This window comes from Epinephelus lanceolatus, chromosome 12 (assembly GCF_041903045.1).
Source record: "Epinephelus lanceolatus isolate andai-2023 chromosome 12, ASM4190304v1, whole genome shotgun sequence".
NCBI classification, from domain to species: domain Eukaryota; kingdom Metazoa; phylum Chordata; class Actinopteri; order Perciformes; family Serranidae; genus Epinephelus; species Epinephelus lanceolatus.
This window is the reverse complement of record NC_135745.1, coordinates 40,697,714-40,718,205: the sequence shown is the minus strand read 5'-3', so window position 1 is coordinate 40,718,205 and position 20,492 is coordinate 40,697,714. Positions and strand designations below refer to the sequence as shown.

At 42.4% G+C, this 20,492-nt stretch overlaps 1 protein-coding gene across 2 annotated transcripts in view; it reads left to right on the top strand.

Annotated features, from left to right (window-relative positions):
- The window catches only part of adcy8 (adenylate cyclase 8 (brain)), a 151,749-nt gene extending 133,107 nt beyond the window's left edge, over positions 1–18,642 (top strand). For both annotated transcript variants that reach the window (XM_033650784.2, XM_033650785.2), the window contains 4 exons: positions 10,084–10,230; positions 15,950–16,042; positions 16,942–17,056; positions 17,387–18,642. In XM_033650784.2, the coding sequence (XP_033506675.1) occupies positions 10,084–10,230; positions 15,950–16,042; positions 16,942–17,056; positions 17,387–17,886 (855 nt within the window). In that variant the 3' untranslated portion in view covers positions 17,887–18,642. The remainder of the gene's footprint in view (positions 1–10,083; positions 10,231–15,949; positions 16,043–16,941; positions 17,057–17,386) is intronic.
- Positions 18,643–20,492: the final 1,850 nt, after the last annotated feature.

Sequence of the window (20,492 nt, the reverse complement as noted above, 5' to 3'; positions counted from 1 at the left end):
ACTATCCAGTAGGCTAAATGACAGATCGAAACACAATAGTGACTCTGACGCTCAGTATTTCAGTTCTCAGCACAGAGCAGCATTTCCTCTCACACATCTGCACCTTTCAGCTTATTTTTCACTGCAGACCTGCTCCAAAATTAGTCCCCAATTTGTTCCCTGAGCCTCAGTGTTCCAGCCCGCAAAGAAAAGAAAAGGCTCCATAATTGCTTTTCAAACAACTGTACACAGAGAATGAGGGGGGGTGGGGTGGTGGTGGTGGTGGGGGGGGGGGGGGTTTACTCAGCCAGGGAGCTTTTTTTGTTGCTGTGTGCATTTGATTTGATTTTAATAACATGTTGTCAGTCGGTAGCAGAGAACACATTGATTTGTCTCTCCGAGGCAGGAGTGACTCAGCTGCCCGAGCTCTGCAGAGTCAAACTTCACAGAGTTTTTCTTTCTGTTCACCTCATATGTGCTGCCCTTCTCCTTTTGTGCTTCTAACTTCTGTTGACTTGAGCTGTTCTGTACTCGTTGGAATGGGAGTGCGCAATTAAGATGGGTCTTTTGTAAAGCTAGTGCATGTTTTAACCCATTTACCACTAAATTACATGAATTACATGAAGTTTTTCAAATCATTACATAATGCTTTAGATCCTTAAATGTTTGAATGTGTTGTGATTAATGTGACATGCACTACGTAGCTTAAAGTAGGTGCACAGTGCTGTAGGGATTTGCTCCCAATCAGACATCAGTGATGATTAACACTGATGTCAGGTGATCAGGTGTGGCTCACAGTCCAGTTCACCCTTAAGGTGTTGGAGGTGTTGAGGTCTTGTCTTTCTGCAGATCAGTCAGTTCCTTCACACCAAACTGGAAAACCCATTTCTTTATGGACCTGACTTTGTGTCATGTTGAAACAGGAACAAACTGCTGGCACATATTTGGAAGATTGGGTGTTCCCAGTCGGCTCTCTGGGGTAAATCTGTGCTAAATTTAGGGTCTGAATTTTGCAAGTGTAGGTGGTGCTTTTTGTGGTTGGCTTTGGACAGTGGTTGCGTGTAGCTGCGAGTCACTCACCAGTCTGTAAACTCTCCTCACGCTGACTCTTGCCAGCCAGGTTGAGGTTTTCAAATTTAAACATCAGTAAACATCAAGAAAAAGATGGGTACCAGCTAAACTACCATCCTGCTATTGTACAAGCGTTAGAAAATAAACTGGACTACCTCCCTGCTGGATCCGTTTCCAGGAACTTTAATAATCTTTGATTCACCGAAACCTGGTTAAATCCTTGACAGTGCCATTCAAGATGTGTGCTTTACTGTGAGTAAGGACTGGTGTGACAGTGGGAATGTGAGATGCTGTCCTGTTCCTGCTGCGGATCACTGATATACACCGTTCAGAGGTGGCTGCAGGGCAGAGCTGTCTGTGTTCAAGCACAAGTTTCTGTGACCATATGCCCTCACATCTTACTGAGGTCAGGATGTGTGGACAGTCAAATCATTCCACAAAATGAAACCACAACTTACCAAACCTTCCAAAAACATAAAGCAGAGGATGCAAAAAGGGACTAAATTACAACGCACAAGTTAAAGTAGGTGATGGGATCACATGTCACTGGAGTTGTATAATTCCATGTGATAAATAATGATTTGTTGGTTGATAATTGAATGCTGTAGTTTTGAGATTTCCTTGGACTGTAACTAAGCATCTCCACCAAACTCTACAAGTGGAACTTCGCCTTCAGGCAGGTAGTGTTCTCCCACCAAACCCAGACTGCCAGATAGTGAAGCGTGATTCATCACTGCAGACACCACATTTCCACTACAGCAGAGTGAGCTTTCCATCAGTGCTGCCCACGCTTGGCATTGGTGCTCTGAGTCTCATGAACCGCTGCTCGGATGTGGAAGCCCATGCCACGAAACTCCTGACGCACAGCTCTTGTCCAGATGTTGCTTCCTGAGGCAGTTTAGAACTCAGTAAGTGTTACAACTGAGGACAATTGATTTTTTCCGTTCCGTGAGCTTGTGCAGCTCATCACTTTGAAGCTGTTGTTACTCGTAGACATTTCCACTTCACAGTAACAGCATGTACAGTTGACCCTGGCAGATCTAGGAGAGTAGAAATCTGACAAACTGATTTATTGGAAAGAAGACATCCTGTGGGAGCGCAGAATCCCCAGGTATATCCAACGTATTGGCTGATTCTGCACCTCACGATTTACCTTCATAGCCAATGCAGGAAATCTGAGGTTTTGCAGAATCATATAATATCTGTGTTCTTATGTGGCGACTGGATTGAGCGACCCATTTTACTACAAATATTTTCATGGATGTGTTTTTGATTTTGCGTACCTGGTAGAAATGGGCTGGCTGAGAGAGTGAAGACCACCAATAGGAGGGGGTGTCCAAACACTTTTGGCCATATAGCATAGTTTGATTCAAGAGGCTGTAAAATGCTGCTTCACAGACATCTCAGTACTTGAAAATTTGTGACTTGCTAGAAAAAGTAGAATGAAACACCACTCAAAGCCGTAGTTTCTACTTGTGGACTTGGGGCAAATCCATTTCCCTCAACTTCATAAAGAAGCAGTTGTGTGACGTCAGGACAGTGGCAGCACCTGTGAAAGCGTATATTTCAATCAATAAGTAAAGGGGAGTGGGATGTTTTTGAAGACTACAGTATTTGTGCAGTATTTGTACAATGTTTCCAAATATAAAAGTGCTGTAAAATAAAATATACAGTGGCATCTGTTACCCCTGCGGCGTTTTTTTCTACTCTGTTCAAAGTTCAATGTGGGCACACTTGCCAAAGAAAGGTCAGTCTGTCACATCAAAGGGAAATTTCGGTTAATTTCAACCTGTCTCCTATCATCCTAAATTTGTTTCAAGTGACTAGTGACATAAAAATAATAGTTAGCATGTTAGCCGTTAGCCTAGATACAGCATTGTAGCGTCAGATCTGTTAAAACGTAAGTGAACGGGCAACCTTCAAGTGCAAAGTTAGTCCACTAAACAAGCTTTTTTTCCACAAAGACCGCTTCATATCGTTAGGATAAATGTCAGAGAACAGAGAAACGAAATGTAAACGTGTTGTCTTACCTTACCGGTGTGCTGCCATGTTTGTTTACCATCTAGCTCTGCTTTCCAAAGCGCGGCCGAAATATATCTCGTGAGCTCTAGATAAAGCCCAGCTGGATACTACTCCAGGTGGAGGTGTCTCGTCCTCGGTCACATCCAGACCTTGAAAATAAGGCTGCAGCCGGTCCCATTCCTTGCAACAGAGGCATTCCTCTTCTGTGGGCACTGGGGCACAGCATTCACAGGTACACCACCAATCTCCAGAGCTACGCAGCCTTGCAGCAGCCATTCCTCCTCTCTCGTCCTCTACCTGTTGCACCTCTCTCTCTCTCCTCCTCCGTTCTTCAATTTCACGAAGCTCTTCGTCAGTGTATTCTGGCTCAAATAAATAAGGGCGACCATCAAACTCTGCAAAATCAAATTCCTCCTCCACAAAGTCAAAGTCTGGCAAAAAGTCAGCCATTATTCTATAAATCTTTCATAAAATAAATGAATGAACTTTTCAGGCTACTGTCCGGTTCTGCCTTCCAGCTGTTGCTGCTTGTTTGCGCGAGATTTCAGGCACGGTATGAGATCGCTGCTTGTTCTCGTGATATTTTGGCTGCGCTTTGGAAAGCAGAGCTAGATGGTAAACAAACATGGCAGCACACCGGTAAGGTAAGACAACACGTTTACATGTCGTTTTCTATATGTTCTCTGACATTTATCCTAACGATATGAGGCGGTCTTTGTGGAAAAAAAGCTTGTTTAGTGGACTAACTTTGCACTTGAAGGTTGCCCGTTCACTTACGTTTTAACAGGTCTGATGCTACTATGCGCCCCGGCTGTATCTAGGCTAACAGCTAACATGCTAACTATTATTTTTATGTCACTAGTCACTTGAAACAAATTTAGGACGATAGGAGACGGGTTGAAATAAAGCGAAATTTCCCTTTAAGCCATGTTTTTTGTTAACATTTGGCATTGTGCACCGGAAACGCAACTTGGAGGTAGAAATTTGGGCAACTAGGAAAATCTGATAGGCTCAGTGGAGCTTTGAGTTAAAACTAACATCAGCATGCTAACATGCTCTCAATGACAATAGCTGTGTCTCAAATCGCGTACTTCTGTACTTACACTTAATATTTTGAGTGCATAAGTGCATTCACACTGAGAAGTATGGAAAAAGCAGTGCACTATGAGTACCTGGATGGTGCACTCAAAACGGTCAAGAAGTTGAGTGTGGAACTATGGACACTTCTCGCCCTCAATGGTCGCCATCTTGGCTACGTAGCAGAAGGGGAGGGACCAATTCTCAAACTGGAAATAGCGGCCGAGGACTGTGCGACCGTGAACGTCGCTGCATTGTACAAGTTTTGCACTAAGCACCACTATACAGTTGTCGGGTATAAGCCAGCAGTATGGTTATTGGGATCATTTAGCAGAATGAATGCTAGTTTGCTAACTAGCTAATTGGTGGTCGTCATTTTGCGGTGAGTGCACAACAGCCGTGTTTGGTTTGAGACAACACTACTCTGTCGAAATTTGCGCACTATGCAAATGAGTACATAGTGCACACAGTATACTACATAGAAGTGTACTAACGGAAGTGTGTGATTTGAGACACACCAAATGTTAATATCAAGCAGCAACCTCTGGTGCAAACTGCAGTTCCTCTAATGGCCACTTGAGTCTAGCTTCAAGAGTGAGTCAATCCCCTCAAACTAAGCTAGCAGCTTTTGTTAAGGTAACTCTACCTTCTCATCCAGATATAGTGACGTCTGGCTCCAAAATTAAGATAGTGGCAGCTAAAATGCCAAACTCAAGGCTTCAAAATGGGAGTCCATGAACCATTGGTTGATGTTGTGGGGCGACATCTGCTGATTAAAGTTCATCATGTTTGTTGTCTCAGTTTTAGCATGTAAACATTTGCTAATTAGCAAAATTCCCCTCCCAGTGACACTAGCTCAAAAGTCAGGAGACTAGGTTTCATCCTCTGGGAGTCATGATTGTTTTAAATGAGATTTAAGAGATTAATTACACATTAAAAGTGAAAACCTGAAAATCAAATGGTGACTGATAATTTCAGTGTACGCCTGTAATGAGCTGCCGGCTATTAAGATGAAAGATGAGATGACTTTGGGATGAATCTTGTCAAATATCCATCAGCGGGGTTTGACATTAGTTCACACAAAAAACTAAAGTCAAATATTTCAGCTTTTTTTTTTTTTTTTTGGTGGGGAAAAAAACGGTGACAAGAAAATGGCCTCTTTTCTTTCTTTCTCACTTCAGTTTGGCTGCATTCTTCCTTTTTACCAGCTGGATAATGACTGATTGTGCTGGTCGGCAGAGAGGACGGTTATCACACGACAGAGTCAAATCGCCGTATTGTCCTCGCCTGTCCTCGTAGGGGCTCCTTCATTATCAACTCCTCCAATCTTCCGTTGCCTCCCAAACAAAAGGCTCGCGGCGGATGAATTATGAATGTCAGGAGAGGAGATATCATTCTGCTACCATGCCTGTTCCTAATTAAAAAGGACACGATTAAAAATGCATCCATTAGGATAGGTTGGGTCCTGATCACTTGTTACATTATTAAACAGGCTGATTATTGTTCTGTGATTTAGACACTAGAGCACTGGGTCATTAATAGGCTCTTGGACAGGTGTTGACGATTTTTGGAATTAATCAGGTGACAGAAAGCTGAGTGTCATTTATGTCGTCAGTGTCATTTTGAGACTTGTTTTTGGTAGCTTTTATTGTCAGCAGGCTCTTGCTCAAGGACAAACATCCTGTCATCTGTTAAAGATTCATGTTTCTCCTGCGCTGTGTGATGGCTTGGTGTCTCCGATTTAAATAAGAAAGGTGCTTAAAAGCAGAGAAGTATGGCCTGTGTACAGTCACACTAAATATGTCTTGTAGTCCTGTTTCAATGATCTCTTTTTTCTCTAAATCTGAAATTTGTAAACCTCTCCAGGAATACTTCACCCATAAAATGACCATTTGTAGATCATGCATAGTCATGCTGCTGAAAACTTACTATTTAACACTGAACAGAAAGTTAACCAGTGAAGCGAGACTTCAATACTAAGGGTTTTTTTGTGAAAATGCATGTGTTTGTGAAGTACTGTGCATATCACTGGATAAATGAGCTGGATTACACTGCATGATTTGTGTTTTAGTTTCTAAACTGATGTTTTGATATAGTTTTGGTCCTCAGTCGATCAATGAATCAATATGTTTGCTGTTTTTCATGAAGGCATGCAAGAAGAACAGAGTTTTCTTCATGAATTCAAGGTAACAACACATGACTAATTGATCTACAACAATTGTCAGGGAAGTGTTCCTTCAAGATCATTCTTTTAAGTGTCAGAAGAAATATTAGGAAGCAGTTTGGGTTTGATGTTATAAATGGGACATTCTCGGTAAAAAACAACTCAATTGCTGGGGAAAAAAAATCACTTGGTCATGGTTATCAAAAGATCAGATTTTGGCTTGAAATATCCAGTTTTGGTGGCACAGTCCTGGCGGGAAAGCTGTGATGTCTCAGTAAAGAACAGCTGCTTTTCAAGGCTGGAAAAGCAGCAACAGGTTGCTGAAAGTCAACCTTATTGTTGTTTGTTGGTCTCGAACAATGGCCTGTAGCTTGGTAGGCGTCCCCCCCTACGTGTCACACCATCTACCGTCCCCCCCACCTCCCAATTAAAACAGGGTTCCCAAGGATCCTTAAAAAACCATATAAGGCAATTAGTATTAAAATGGCTCAAATCAATCTTTTAGGAGTCTTAAAAAAAATCTAAAACATTGGAAGTGGGATTTTATTAATAGTTTTTCTGACATTGCATCGTAAAATCTCAATATCTTTCGTGTTATGTTTTTGTTTTGTTTTTTAATTATTTGCCAAATGCCTCTCACGTTAACTATCATGCATGTCAGGATAGAAGAACGTACAACAGTCATATACATTTACCACTTCCAATCTAACAACAAATTGACAAGTTTTTATCAAGCTTTTTCAGCATCTTAAAGGGATAGTGCACCCAAAAATGTAAATTCAGCCATTATCTACTCACCCATATGCCGAGGGAGGCTCAGGTGAAGTTTTAGAGTCCTCACATCACTTGCAGAGATCCAAGGGGAGAGGAGGTAGCAACACAACTCCACCTAATGGAGGCTGACGGCGCCCCAGATTCAAACGTCCAAAAACACATAATTGAAACCACAAAATATCTCCATACTGCTCGTCCGTTGTGATCCAAGTGTCCTGAAGCCCCGACATAAAAAGTTGTTTGGAAGAATGTCATTTCAAATGACGTTTTTCCAAACAACTTTTTGAATTTGAATCTGGGGCGCCGTCAGCCTTCATTAGGTGGAGTTGTGTTGCTACCTCCTCTCCCCTTGGATCTCCACAAGTGTTGTGAGGACTCTAAAACTTCACCTGAGCCTCCCTCGGCATATGGGTGAGTAGATAATGGCTGAATTTTCATTTTGGGGTGCACTATCCCTTTAAGTAGATCGTATTTCTTTCTACTTTGGCCAAAAAAGTCATGTTTTATGTTACAAAAAAATGATTTTGGTTCATGATGATGTTTTTTTTTCCTCTTAAATTTTGGTTATTGTAAAACTGGTGTTAATTTTCGTTCCAAATGGCAGTAAAAAAGTCTTAAAAGTCCCAAATCTAACTTGCTTTAAGCTGTGAGAGCCCTGGACAAAGTCAGCTTATATATCACTTTAGAAACATCAAATGCAAAAAAAATTTCTTAAACGTACAATTCCAACATGTTTTTTCGCGGGTGGCTGGCCTGGGGAAAAAGTAAAGCTGTTTACTTACTTTAGAAGTGATTTGAAGCCATTTTACCACAAAGAAACAAAAAAACAACAAACACTGAGTCATCAGTTTGTTACTCAAGTGAAGCTGGAATCATGCGTCTGTGTAAATATCCGTGAATCTCATAAACGCCGATTGGTTTGATCCAATACAATACAATCTCCATGTGTAAGTATCAAGGAAACAACCACACCAACATCTCAGAGCGCTCCCCGCACACACTCACCTGTGCTCAGCCTGATGAAGCATGCTCCTGCCTTAATCAGAAAAACATCAATTCTAAAATGAACTTCATAATCAGGTGTGTAGCACCAAATTCTCTGCATAAGCAGTCTCTGTGGGCCCCCCCTCCTTCCTGTCTTGATCCATGTCTCTCTCACACACCTTTTGATTTTTTTTTTCCTTTTTTATGTCAGTATACCTTGATTTCTCTTTCTCTGGTGCTCCAGCAGCATGAGCAGTCACTTACTTAGAATAGATAATCCTAGTGCTTGAGGGGACTAAACCATTTTGCAGCTTAAAGGGGTGAGAGGGGCCCCAAAGAGCTTCCACTATTTTTTAAAAACAAAGATTTATTCAGTCAGTTTTAATTTAGTTACGGCACTAATTACTCAGAAGAAAAATCGCATGGTGGTGCAGTCACATTGTCACCCCACAGCAAGAGGGATCATGGTTCAAACCCCAGGATGGTGGAGCCCTTCTGTTCAGAGTCTGCGTGTTCTCCAAGTGTCACCGTGGGTTTTCTCTGGGTACTCTGGCTTCCTTCCACAGTCCAAAGACATGCAGGTTATTTGGTGACTCCAAAGTGCCTGTAGGTGTGAATGCGTGCATAAATGTTGTTGTTTTTTTTTTTGTCTGGCAACGTGTCCAGGGTGTTCCCTGCCTCTCGCCTAGTGTCAGCTGGGATAGGCTCCAGCCCCCCTGCTGCGACCCCTAACAGCATTACTAATATAATAATCTTTGTGCCGTTTGTTTCTTTCATGCCTCCCACGTGAATTCACCTATCTATCACCTGGGCTTCACTCTCAGGATGAAACTGTAAATAACCTCAGAACACTGACAGACGTGATGCTAAAGAGTGAAATTCAATTAGTTTGACTTTTACCAACTTTCACTTTGAAGCATTGACATTTGACTGAGCTCATTAAGTGTGTATAATGCCAGTGACGAGGTCACTATAAAGTCTGAGGCTTATTTTCATAAGTGTAATTAATTTGAAAAGTCACGCAGCATACAGAGAGAGAGAGAGGAAGAGGAGCTTGACTTCTGACTCCTTAATTATTTATACATTATGTTTACCAGCCTATTAGTGAAATATTCCCGTGATGGTGTGATGAATTACATCATGTGACATTAGTATGTGAGGGCATGTTTCATGTCAGCAGACCTGCTGCTCTGCAGCCATGTGTCAACATTGCCCCCTGGTGGTGGAGACTGTGTAGTGCAGCTGCAGCCTCACCTGCTGCAGAATTATTTGCTCTGCTCCTGCATGTACCCAAGCATAGCAGAGCCTTCAAACCTCAGGTTCTGGAGCAGATGGAAGAATTTATTTCAAAGCATTTCTTAACATTGAGTTTTGAGGGATTCTTCAGATTTTTTTTAAAGTGGGGTTGTATGAGGTACTTTACCATAGATAGTGTGTTACAAAAAGTAGATGTCAGTTGGCATAGGTCCAGTTTGGAGAAGCGGACTGGAGTCCAATATGGAAGCTAAGCAATTTACTGCTGTGGACACAGGGCTGCAACAGAACATACTTTAGCCACCTATAAAAAGTCCCTCCTCAATCAATATCAGTTTTAGTGCATGCTATTTCTAGAATGTTTTCACTGCTCTACCTTAATGTCAGACAGTGATTTCCAACAGGCTGTCTGATGGAAAGGTGAAGTGGTGAAAACACTCTCAATATAGCATACACTTAAACTGATATTGATTATTCCAGGTGGCTAAAATATGTTTTGTTGCTGACCCCTCCACAGCAGTACATTGCTGAGCTTCCATGTTGAACTCCAAATAATATAATGCACTAATACGCTGACGATGGATAAGTATATTTATACTACCCTACTTCAGAAAATCCAAACTATCCCTTTAAGTCTTAAAACACATTACATAAAAACACTAAATCAAAAACTCATAATCTTAAAAAACTTTAAATAAATTGTATATGAACAAAAAATGTGACAGTGAGTGTTCAAAGTGTGACGTCTGTCCCCACAGGAGCTGTACTCCCAGTCCTACGACGCAGTGGGCGTGATGTTCGCATCCATCCCGGGCTTCGCTGACTTCTATTCCCAGACTGAGATGAATAACCAGGGAGTCGAGTGCCTCAGGCTCCTCAACGAAATTATTGCAGACTTTGACGAGGTGAGACAGCAGACTTTGAAGTGCACCCACTTCCACTTCAGCCCAACTTTTGAACATGCAGGGGACCGTCTCCGGCGTCAGCGTCGTCCGTTTTTGATTACAACTTCCAGCTTATTCCCCAGAACACTTCAGAACTGATTAATGCAAAGGCAGAGAACAGGGGAGCTTATGTCTGCAGGTTATCAGAAGGCATTTATCTCAGATAGAAAAGACACTAAACACTACAGAATACAGCACTGAGATGAACCCAGCGATGAGCTTCCTTCCACTATTAATTTCCCTGTACAGAAGGATTTGCAGGCTCTGTAATAGAAAGACTCTGGTTTGTCAGTTCAGGATTCTCTCCAAAAATATGTTCATCTCAGGGATTTTCCAGTGACAGAAAAAGTTCAAAGCAAACTAAAATATAAAATCCTCCTGCCTGAGCCATAACAGCAGAACTGCAGCGATAAAAAGAAGTGAAGTACAATACTTTATCAAAAAGTGTTCAAGTTTCAGGAGCTCCAGTCAGTTCTCCATCCTCACATGTAAGATGTTTGGTTTGCCCCACGTCAACACACAAAAGCCCACGACTGAGACCATATAAGAAAAAAAAGGAGAAACATTTATGGACCTAGTCGGTGAAGATTCTCAGTCATCCAGGTCACGGTAATCGTAAGTGCTGCTAGCGTAGGCAACTGGACTTGCTTGCATTTCTTGAAGACGTTTCGCCTCTCATCCAAGAAGCTTCTTCAGTTCTAAATGACTTCTAATGAATGAAATGATGTTCTAATTAATGGTCACAATGTGAGTCGTTGACCCACCTGGCCACCATGTGAGTCGATAGGGTCAGGTGGGACCAGGGGTGAATGGGTGTGAAGTCGTCTGGGGAGGGATCCCAAGACTGCATTGTAGGTGGGGGATAAGTAGTGTCGTTTAATGATGGTCGTTCCAGCTTGACATAGATGGCTTCTTTCACTCCTCTTCGAGACTCCTCGAGTCTTGACCCGAGGAGCTGGCTCTCCTGTGTTGTGCCATGTGCTTGTGGAGTGGTTGTTTTGTCTCCCCAATGTATAAATCTGTGCATTCCTGGCTGCACTGAACTGCATACACTACATTACTCTGCTCATGTCTGGGTGTTTTGTCCTTGGGGTGGACCTAAAACAAAGTGTTTTATACTTCATAAAGGGATAATACAACAACAACAACAACAACAACATACTGCTTAGAAAATCTGTTTTTTTGTAAGTAACTGAAATAACCAGCCAAAGAGGTGATGTGTGCAACAAAGAGCAGTCAACAAGTCAGAGAGAGTCCCAAACTCTGTCCCTTAACTTGTATCATTTCAGTCTAACAGAAAATAATTTCCTGTTCCAAAGTCAGTTTTTACTCACTGAAAATGGGTCCATGTCATTGGTCCGACAGCCCATTGTTCCGACGTCCCGTTGTTCCGATATGTGATTATACTAGGCTATACTGTATTTGTGTACCATAGAGGATCAGCAAGGCAACAAAAGTAGGCTACTGGTCGAGATACAAGTGTCATAGAGAGAAGAGAATGAAACACCATAACCTCCTGTTATTAACTCTGGGGTCCAGGTTGTGTGGGGAGCTCTCCGCGGTGCTGAACGGCTCCCGGCGGGCGTATTTCTACCTTGATGGTGCACCGCGACCGGCTCTGGGTCAGCTGGGAAAGGCTTGAGGTGGAGCAGGCTCACGGCTTATGTGTTTGTTACTTTCTTTTTCATTTTAACCCACACCATGATCTTTTCCTGACCCTAACCAAGTGGTTTTTGTGCCTAAACCTAACCAGACCTTAACCACAGAGCATCATGATGATTTCGGAACAACGGGACTTCGGAACAATGGGTTTAATATGGTCGGAACAATGGGCAGACCCCCTGAAAACAGCAACAACACATACCAGAAACAGTAGCTTTTGCATATGACGTCAAACACTGCAACACTGTCCAGATGGAGGGACTGGAGGCAAAGACTACCAACACTGAACACACGTCTGTGATTTGATCTGTTTACGGCTGTTCACATCGATCAAACTGGGGAAAAACAAAGGCCACTTTAAGTCCTGGTAATAGTAGGCTGTAAAAAGGAGAATTAAAGAAAAGGACTGAAATAACAGCAACAGATACAGAAAAACTCCGCAGTGGAGGAGCAGAGTCGACTAATTTCAAAGCATTGTGTTGAACAGGCCTCAAGTTCCATGTTTTTAGCCACCACAGCCCAGATTTTCAACAGCATTTGACCGGACCTCTAGGAACAGTTGACCGAGCAGGTAGAAAAAAGTAGCAAAAGTTAGCTATCGTTAGCTAGCAACATTAGCCTGACAGCAGGGCATCTATGTGGAGATTTGAGAGACAGTTATAGTGAGGCACATTTACTCACCCGGGCAAAAACAAGACAGCAGTCATTGTAGTCGTGGACCCAGTGGCACATTAAATAGTTACAGTCCACTAAACTGTTGAACGCTTTCATCTGCTCGCTGTGTTCAGATGGGTACTGAAACCTGGTATTATTAAAAACTGTGGTATTGATAAGCTCCGATGGTTCTGCTATCAGTATTGGAGAAATCCAGAAGATATATTTCTTGTTCATTTACATTACATAAATGTTATGTTGTACAGTTTTTATATCACCAACTTCATTTCTAATTTACAATAAGATTAAGACGTTCGTCACTGAAGCGTTTTAGCTATTTAATCCAGAGGAGAGCTCTCTGTGTCGGAGCCTCACAGCCTGCTGCATGTGCGAGGGGCGGGGCCAGCTCTGCCACTCTGTGTCACACATTTACACACACACTTATACACACACACACAGAGGCTGTGCTCTCAGTAACAATGGCAGTGAATAACTCACGACTACATAATAGAGACCAGCTGAACTTTCTTTAAATTCAGGATTCACTCTCCTGCGTAATACCCCGGCCTGTGTCAGTCACGAGAGAGACTGAGATTTGACAGCGCGTAACACGCACACGCTGACGTTTCCTACAGCTCCCACACACCTCAGGTCTCTGTGGACAGACTGAGGTCTGGAGGAACTCACGGTCCTGATTCAGCCTCCAAACTGAGTGTCTGACAGAAAATGTCAAAGTGTCCTAATAAGAACAGAGACAGACAGACACCAGCTGAGCTCTGTGCTGCCTCAGGCCACACTCCTCACTTTCTCCTCAGACGTGAACAGACTTCTCTTTTCTCCATCAGGGAACTCACCGTGAGAGAGAGACAGACAGGAAGATGTCTGCGTGGCGCTTAATATCAGCAGCAGACGTTCAGATCAGAGCTGTTGATCACATGTGAAACTGAATATTTCCCACAATAATTAATCACTGGTACATCTGCTGTTTTGATTCATCTATGCAGGTTCAGATGCTACGTCAGTGCTCATGCTGATTCCTCCTGTGTTCATGCTGCGTGACATAAAGCTGGAGGAGGGAAATTGAAACGGGACATTTTGTCAGGAAAACTGAGCTCGAGGGAACTTTATCTTATTTTTGTGTTTCTCGTCAGAAGTGGAAATTCTTGAGTCCAGTAAGGGTGCTTTCAGACTCGCTAATTTTGTTCCAAAGTTGCATAATTGGACGGAGTTGGTTTGTGTTCTCAAGTGAAAAAGCTGCTCATAATGTGAACAGCATATTTCATTTGGAATTTCAGAATCTGACCTTTTTCTGAAAGTCTCATTTTCCGATCAAGACATGTGGGATGTGCCGATATTATTACCTCCGCCAAGGTGGTTATGTTTTTGCCGGCGTTGGTCTGTTTGTCTGCAAAATAACTCGAAAAGTTCTGAACGGATTTTGATGAAATTTTCAGGAAAGGTTGATAATGGGACAAGGAACAGATGATAATTTTGGTGGTGATCAGTTGAAGCGAAGTGGATAAAATAATAAAATGGCAGGAAATCTGCTCTAGTTTGTGTTTTAATAGCATTCTTTGGACGTGCATACAGCGAGTTCATAATATGTGTCTCAACTGGGATTTTTACTCAGTTGAGACACACAGTATCTTGTCCGTCAGCTCTTTGTGTTGTCATGGATGCGCTGTAAACAAAACAACCGCAGGAAAAACACACCTACTTTCAAACACACACTGTTTTTCAGAAAATGTGCAAATATGGCAATGCCAAGCTTTTCAAGATGGTGACTAAAGGAATGAAAGAGACAGGCTGTGTTGGCATGAATGAACAAGTCCGCCACTGGGAATAAACTTGGAAAAAATCCTGTATGATGCAAAAAAGCACAATAACAAGCAGCTGTAGCTGTTCCAAGTTTCTATATTTTGATGTGATAAATGACATGTTCGGCAGGGGCATAAATATAGACAGTGCAGGCAGGATGGTTGCGCTGGGGCCCCTGGTCTTTCAAACAGGGGAAGCTCACTTTAAGTTTACATCATAAAATGTGTCATATTGTAGCGAGGCAGTAACTTATAAAAGGAGCATTTAATTGAAGCTGTTTTTCAACTATATCGCTTATGGAAATAAGGAACTCTGGACGGCACTCTGTCAGAAGACTCCACTCGCAAATATCCGCATGGGACTGAGCTCGAAATGCGACGATGCTGGTGTGTATTTACAAAGCGCTGTCAATCACAAAGGGGTTCAGCCTTTTAGACAGTTCCTCCAATCATCATGCATAAACCGAGCGTCCTCTCCTACCTACCGCTCCGTTAGGTCCCAGGGAAGCTGAGCCTCCCAGGAAGTGACGATTTTGTCGCATTTATCCAATGAGCATCTCGCTTTGCTGCATGAAAAAAACCTGCTCAGCGCTGTCTCATAGGAATGCTTAGAGGCTCTGCGTCCACCGTGCTGACACGAGAATGTATGACAGGGAGGTCGCGTTTGAAAACTGGTGATAAACAGCTGACGTTTGAACATCATAGTCATGATGTGAAACGCATCCTAGCACACATTTAATGCAATGTAAATTCTTATTTTAATGTAAATTCAATAGTGCATATTTGACCATTTCTTCTATGGAATTTTAGGGGAAGTTCAGCCTCCCTTGTTGTCTCAGAGCAGTCGGCCCTGATGGAAATACGCCTGTTTTTAATAAACAGCTCACGTTAAATCAAAAATGGTGCGATGTTCTCTAAATGCCCCCCAAAAAGGCAAACCCGCCTCAGTCATGGTTTTCTGTTTTTGGAAAATAGCATCACTCTATCACAACATTGCTTATTCCACATAAACTATAAAAATAATTTAACTGTAAATAACCATTTAGTTAAACAAAACATTTCCTATTTTCTATTGTAGTTTTTGTCATGTACAGATATGTAATGATGACTGCTGGTTAATATGGTTGTTGCTGTTGTCCAATATCATGTCTCTGTTTAATCATGTAATGAGACGAGACGATTTACAGCAGCTAGTTTGGGTGTAAAATCTCTCAAGACTGACGAGCTGGGCACATCTGCAAGTGGATACAACATATAAAATATATATACGACTAAAACTCTCTTTCTGTGTACTTCAACTAGTGCAGGGTGCAACAGGTCCTGTCCTAACTACCTTACGCTACTGGTGTTTGGGCTCATTAATCTGAGTATGCACGGCTGCATGTAAACGGGAGTATTGGTGGAATAAGAGCTTAATAGGAATATTGTCTTTTTCAGAATAAAGGCATAAAGCTGAATATTCTGTGCATGTAAACATGGCGACTGATCAAGTGTTGGCATCATTTCATCAGTAAAGTTAACACGTGTCACTGTATGATTTGTCACAGTTACTCGGTGAGGATCGTTTCCAGGACATCGAGAAGATCAAGACGATTGGCAGCACCTACATGGCCGTCTCTGGTCTGTCGCCTGAAAAACAGGTGAGATCCTCCAGGTTTCATCTGAACTCATATCAGTCAGTGTGTTCTAAACCTGCATGCTGTAACAGATGAGCGTGAGCATCAAGGAGGGAATAACGTGTTCTAACGAGGCTCACAAGACACAAACAGAAAGTTGCAAAGAGAAGTCTTTTATGGTTTTCCAAATGTATCTGGTGGACTGACATCAACTCACTGTAGATGGACCTCTTGTCTGTTATGTGTTTTTCTTTATCATTAACTCTCAAAGTATAATGAGTAAAAATTGATTGAATGTATTATGCGCTTGTGTTTTGGGTTTGTGGCATTTGTTACATTTACAAAACTAGATGTCAGAGTTATAGCTGAGCTTGTGCTGAAAAATGACGCCATGCATCTGAGGTAAGGGCACTTCACAAGGTACTTCACAAAACAGAATTTAATGCGAAAAATGAACCAGCATAAACCTTGATAACAGAGGCTTTAACGAAATGAACTCAACTGCATCTTTATTTAGCTTTTATTACAAAGCAGCTTTATGAGAACTTTTATTAAACAAAAGATGGTGTAAAATGAGAAATGTACAATTTAGATGGCTCCATTCATGAATGAAAAATAACTGAAAAGGACTCTGTAGATCTATGGGCAGTATGACGCATGAGTCAGTCCATGCACCCAAAATACGTCAGTGCCTTCCCCGTCCACCGCAGTGACATCAGGACTGTCAGTGTTACACACGAGCAGCAGTTCTGACTGCCAGGTTGGAAACAGTTTTCTCTGACATGGCGACACACTTTATCTCTCAAGTGTCAAATTTCCAGTTTAATCTCTAACACGCTGCCCTCCAGCCGGCCCTGACGTCAGCCCGGTCCTGACGTCCAGCTGACTCAGACTCTTCTTCTCTTCTCCTCTGTGTCCCGCAGCAATGTGAAGATAAATGGGGTCACCTGTGTGCGTTGGCTGATTTCGCCATCGCGCTCAACGAGAGCATCCAGGAGATCAACAAGCACTCGTTCAACAACTTTGAGCTGAGGATCGGTAAGAGCTCTGTGTCATTCAAGGAGATTCATTCTGTTGTCACCTCGACTCCTCATTTGTTGTCTTTTTTTCTGATATAGCAGTAGCGTCTTTTCTAGGATGCTGTGTCTTGTTGTTGTCATGAACTGCTTCATCTCCTCAGCGCTCAGTCAGACATGTTGCATAGTACACAATAAAGTGGTAAATGCAGCTCAGGTTCATTCATTTCAGGTGTGCAAATCAACACCCAAATCTGAACTGTAGCAGATTTACGACTTGTAGAAGCCTGCAGTCCAGTGAGTATCTAAAATGATTGAGCATCCTCTCTAAAGCTGAATCTGTCTTTGGCAGGTATGGCCCACGGCTCAGTGGTGGCAGGTGTGATCGGTGCCAAGAAGCCACAGTACGACATCTGGGGGAAGACGGTGAACCTGGCCAGCCGGATGGACAGCACGGGGGTCAGCGGCAAGATCCAGGTACCCGAGGAGACCTACCTGATCCTGAAGGAGCGCGGCTTTGCCTTTGAGTACCGCGGCGAGATCTACGTGAAGGGCATCAGCGAGCAGGAGGGCAAGATCCGAACGCACTTCTTGCTGGGCCGCGTGCAGCCCAACCCGCTCATCCTGCAGCCACGCAAAATCACCGGCCAGTACTCGCTGGCAGCCGTTGTGCTCGGCCTGGTGCAGTCGCTCAACAGGCAGAAGCAAAAGCAGATCCTCAACGAGAACAACAACTCGGGCATCATGAAGGGCCACCACCACTACAACCGGAGGACGTTGTTAGCGCCCGGTAGCTCCGAGGTGGGAGGGGGTCATCACACGGAAGCAGCTGATAAGACTGAGCTGTCCTGAAGAGCAGACTGGAGTTTCAGTTCCACACAGGTTTCTCAGAGGCAGAGCTGCTCTTCAGGCAAAAACAATCCCAGGGGTTGAGTTAAACTTCAGTGGGTGCAGCTTTCCAGCTACGTAACATTAAAGCAGGTGGAAGTTCTTTAGGAGTCGTAGCAACTTTAGCATTCCACTGAAAGCTTCGCCTGGTTCCAGACGTCTGAATGGCAGCACATAATATCTCTGAGTTCAAGTTGATCTGGTGTTGTGCTCATTGACCAACAGCTCTGTAGGCAGGGCTAATAAAAGGAACATCGTGTTCCTGTATCAGAGCCAGGAATCTATTTCAAACAGAAATGACAAAAGTGAGGATGACACTGATGCTTTGGCAAGTCCTTTAACATTTAGGGCTGACTAGTAACGACTTGTGTGTCAGCTCTATGCAGAGCCTACGCCTACACTACACTGTTGTGTGCATTTATAATTGCGCAGTGGCGTGTCAGTGTCACTCTGCAGTCACACCTTTAAAACACTAGTTGGTGATGGGGTTTCTGTAAAGTTCTGTTGAGTTGATTCAAAACACACATTAAACACACATTAAACACAGATTAAACACACATTAAACACAGATTAAACGCACATTAAACACAGATTAAACGCACATTAAACACAGATTAAACGCACATTAAACACAGATTAAACACAGATTAAACATGGCTTTATAGCAACAATTTCAAACACAAATCAGCTTCACTATAACTTTCAGCATTCACAGAAAAAGTTGTTCCCACATATACAACTTGTTAATGTTATTAGCATAAGCCTATGGCATTTTACATTTTATGAATTAGTGAGAATAAAGTTTTGGTTATCTTGAATTCCATTTATGATATCTGTAATGTAAGAACAATTGCAAATAGTAAGAAATGAATTACTGATATCAACAACTGATATTTCAGTTGGAAAGAACTGAGTTATAAATCTCATTAATTTGACCTGCAACTAGTCAAAATTACATTATTGATATGTTGGCTTGGAATCATTACACAGTGTCGTAACTGGATGTGACGTGAGCTAACGTTTTGTCAGACACCCTGTTTGTATTTTAATTCTGTTGCTTGTGTTGAAAGCACTGCAGTGGACGATCCATGTTGGTTAAATGAGGAGTGACCTACAGGATAACTTCTTATTTCACTACCAGACTGATAAGCTGGCATCTGGCTGAAGGGAGATCATCAAGCAGATGAATGTTTCTGGTTATAATTGTGTGGAATGCTAGCAAGCTAGCTCTTTTACAAAGTAGAGATATAGTATGGAAGCTACAACAATGATATCTTCAAGTTGCCTGCAATAGTATTACTGTGAATATGCATAAGAAGGAGGTACGTCCTCACCCGTCTCTTCAGTGGTTACTCTGAGGCCACAGCTGCCGTGGTTTGTTTACATGACGTGGCGAAGTTCAATATTTAACATATTCAGTTTGGACAGAGAGCGCTCGACGTAATGCGATGCAGCGCGATCGTCTGACACTCACATCCAGTTAGGATGCCATCTAACAGGTCAAAATTGAATAGTTGATAACTGGGACTGAGTTTGAATAGAAGTCAGTGGTGAAAGTTGACAAATTGTAATTAAGTTACAGATATCTGCAATGAAAATTTCCACTAGTAAGAAACTGCTGATTGTTGATATCAAGAATTAACATTTTGACTACCTTCTCTGATTAACATTTGAGACGAGTGAGACTTGTAGATACCTTTAATTAAAATTCCCACTCGTCAAAATGACATTATAGATTTGTTGATTTGAAATTCTTACTAGTCAAAAAGCAGTTGTTGATATCCACATTTGCTATCACCACCTCTGATTAAATTAAGTAAAAGGGCTTGTCATAATGCGCCTTCTATTTCGACTGACAGTGGTGTAGACGAGATAAATACATTCGTCGCTCCTTGTTAGGGTAAAATGGAATCCATTATTAGGTTCCAGCAAACCCTCTGTTATTAATGCTTTAATCATGGTTCTACAAAGGTATTCGTAAACATTGCCATCAGTCTGCACAGAGAAAGGGTTTTATGGGTTGCAGAGGACGGGTACGTCTCCCAAATCCTAAGACTTCGGGCCCATTTTACAAAAGCAGTTTGCGAGAGCTGCTTCCACACAGTTTGCAAATGGCGGTGGCATGGATGGCAAATTGCAGCTCAATTTGTGAATCCTTTAGAGCTCTAATATGCTCATGCATGACTCATAAGTATGGTGTTTGTTTGGTGTGATTAACGATGTAAATTGCAGCTTGCATATTGCAAATTAGGTGAATCAAGCCCCTGAGCATTAAACAAGCTGATTGGATGATCCAACTCCTGTTGCGACATAATGGACAAGAAAACACTGAAGTAATCTGTATATAGATAAAACAAACAACCACACGTCTCCCTGTACGTTCAGCTACGTGCAACCCAGAGAAGCACATTCCAGCTTTGGGGAACTATCAGCGCGATAGAGCCATGTTTGAATGTGTGGGTCCCAGTTTTGTTTGTTCTTGGATGCACATGCATGCAGGTGGCAAAATTAAGTCCAAAGGAACAGCGTCAGGCTTCGAAGCCAATTTTATACGTCTGGATACGTTGCAT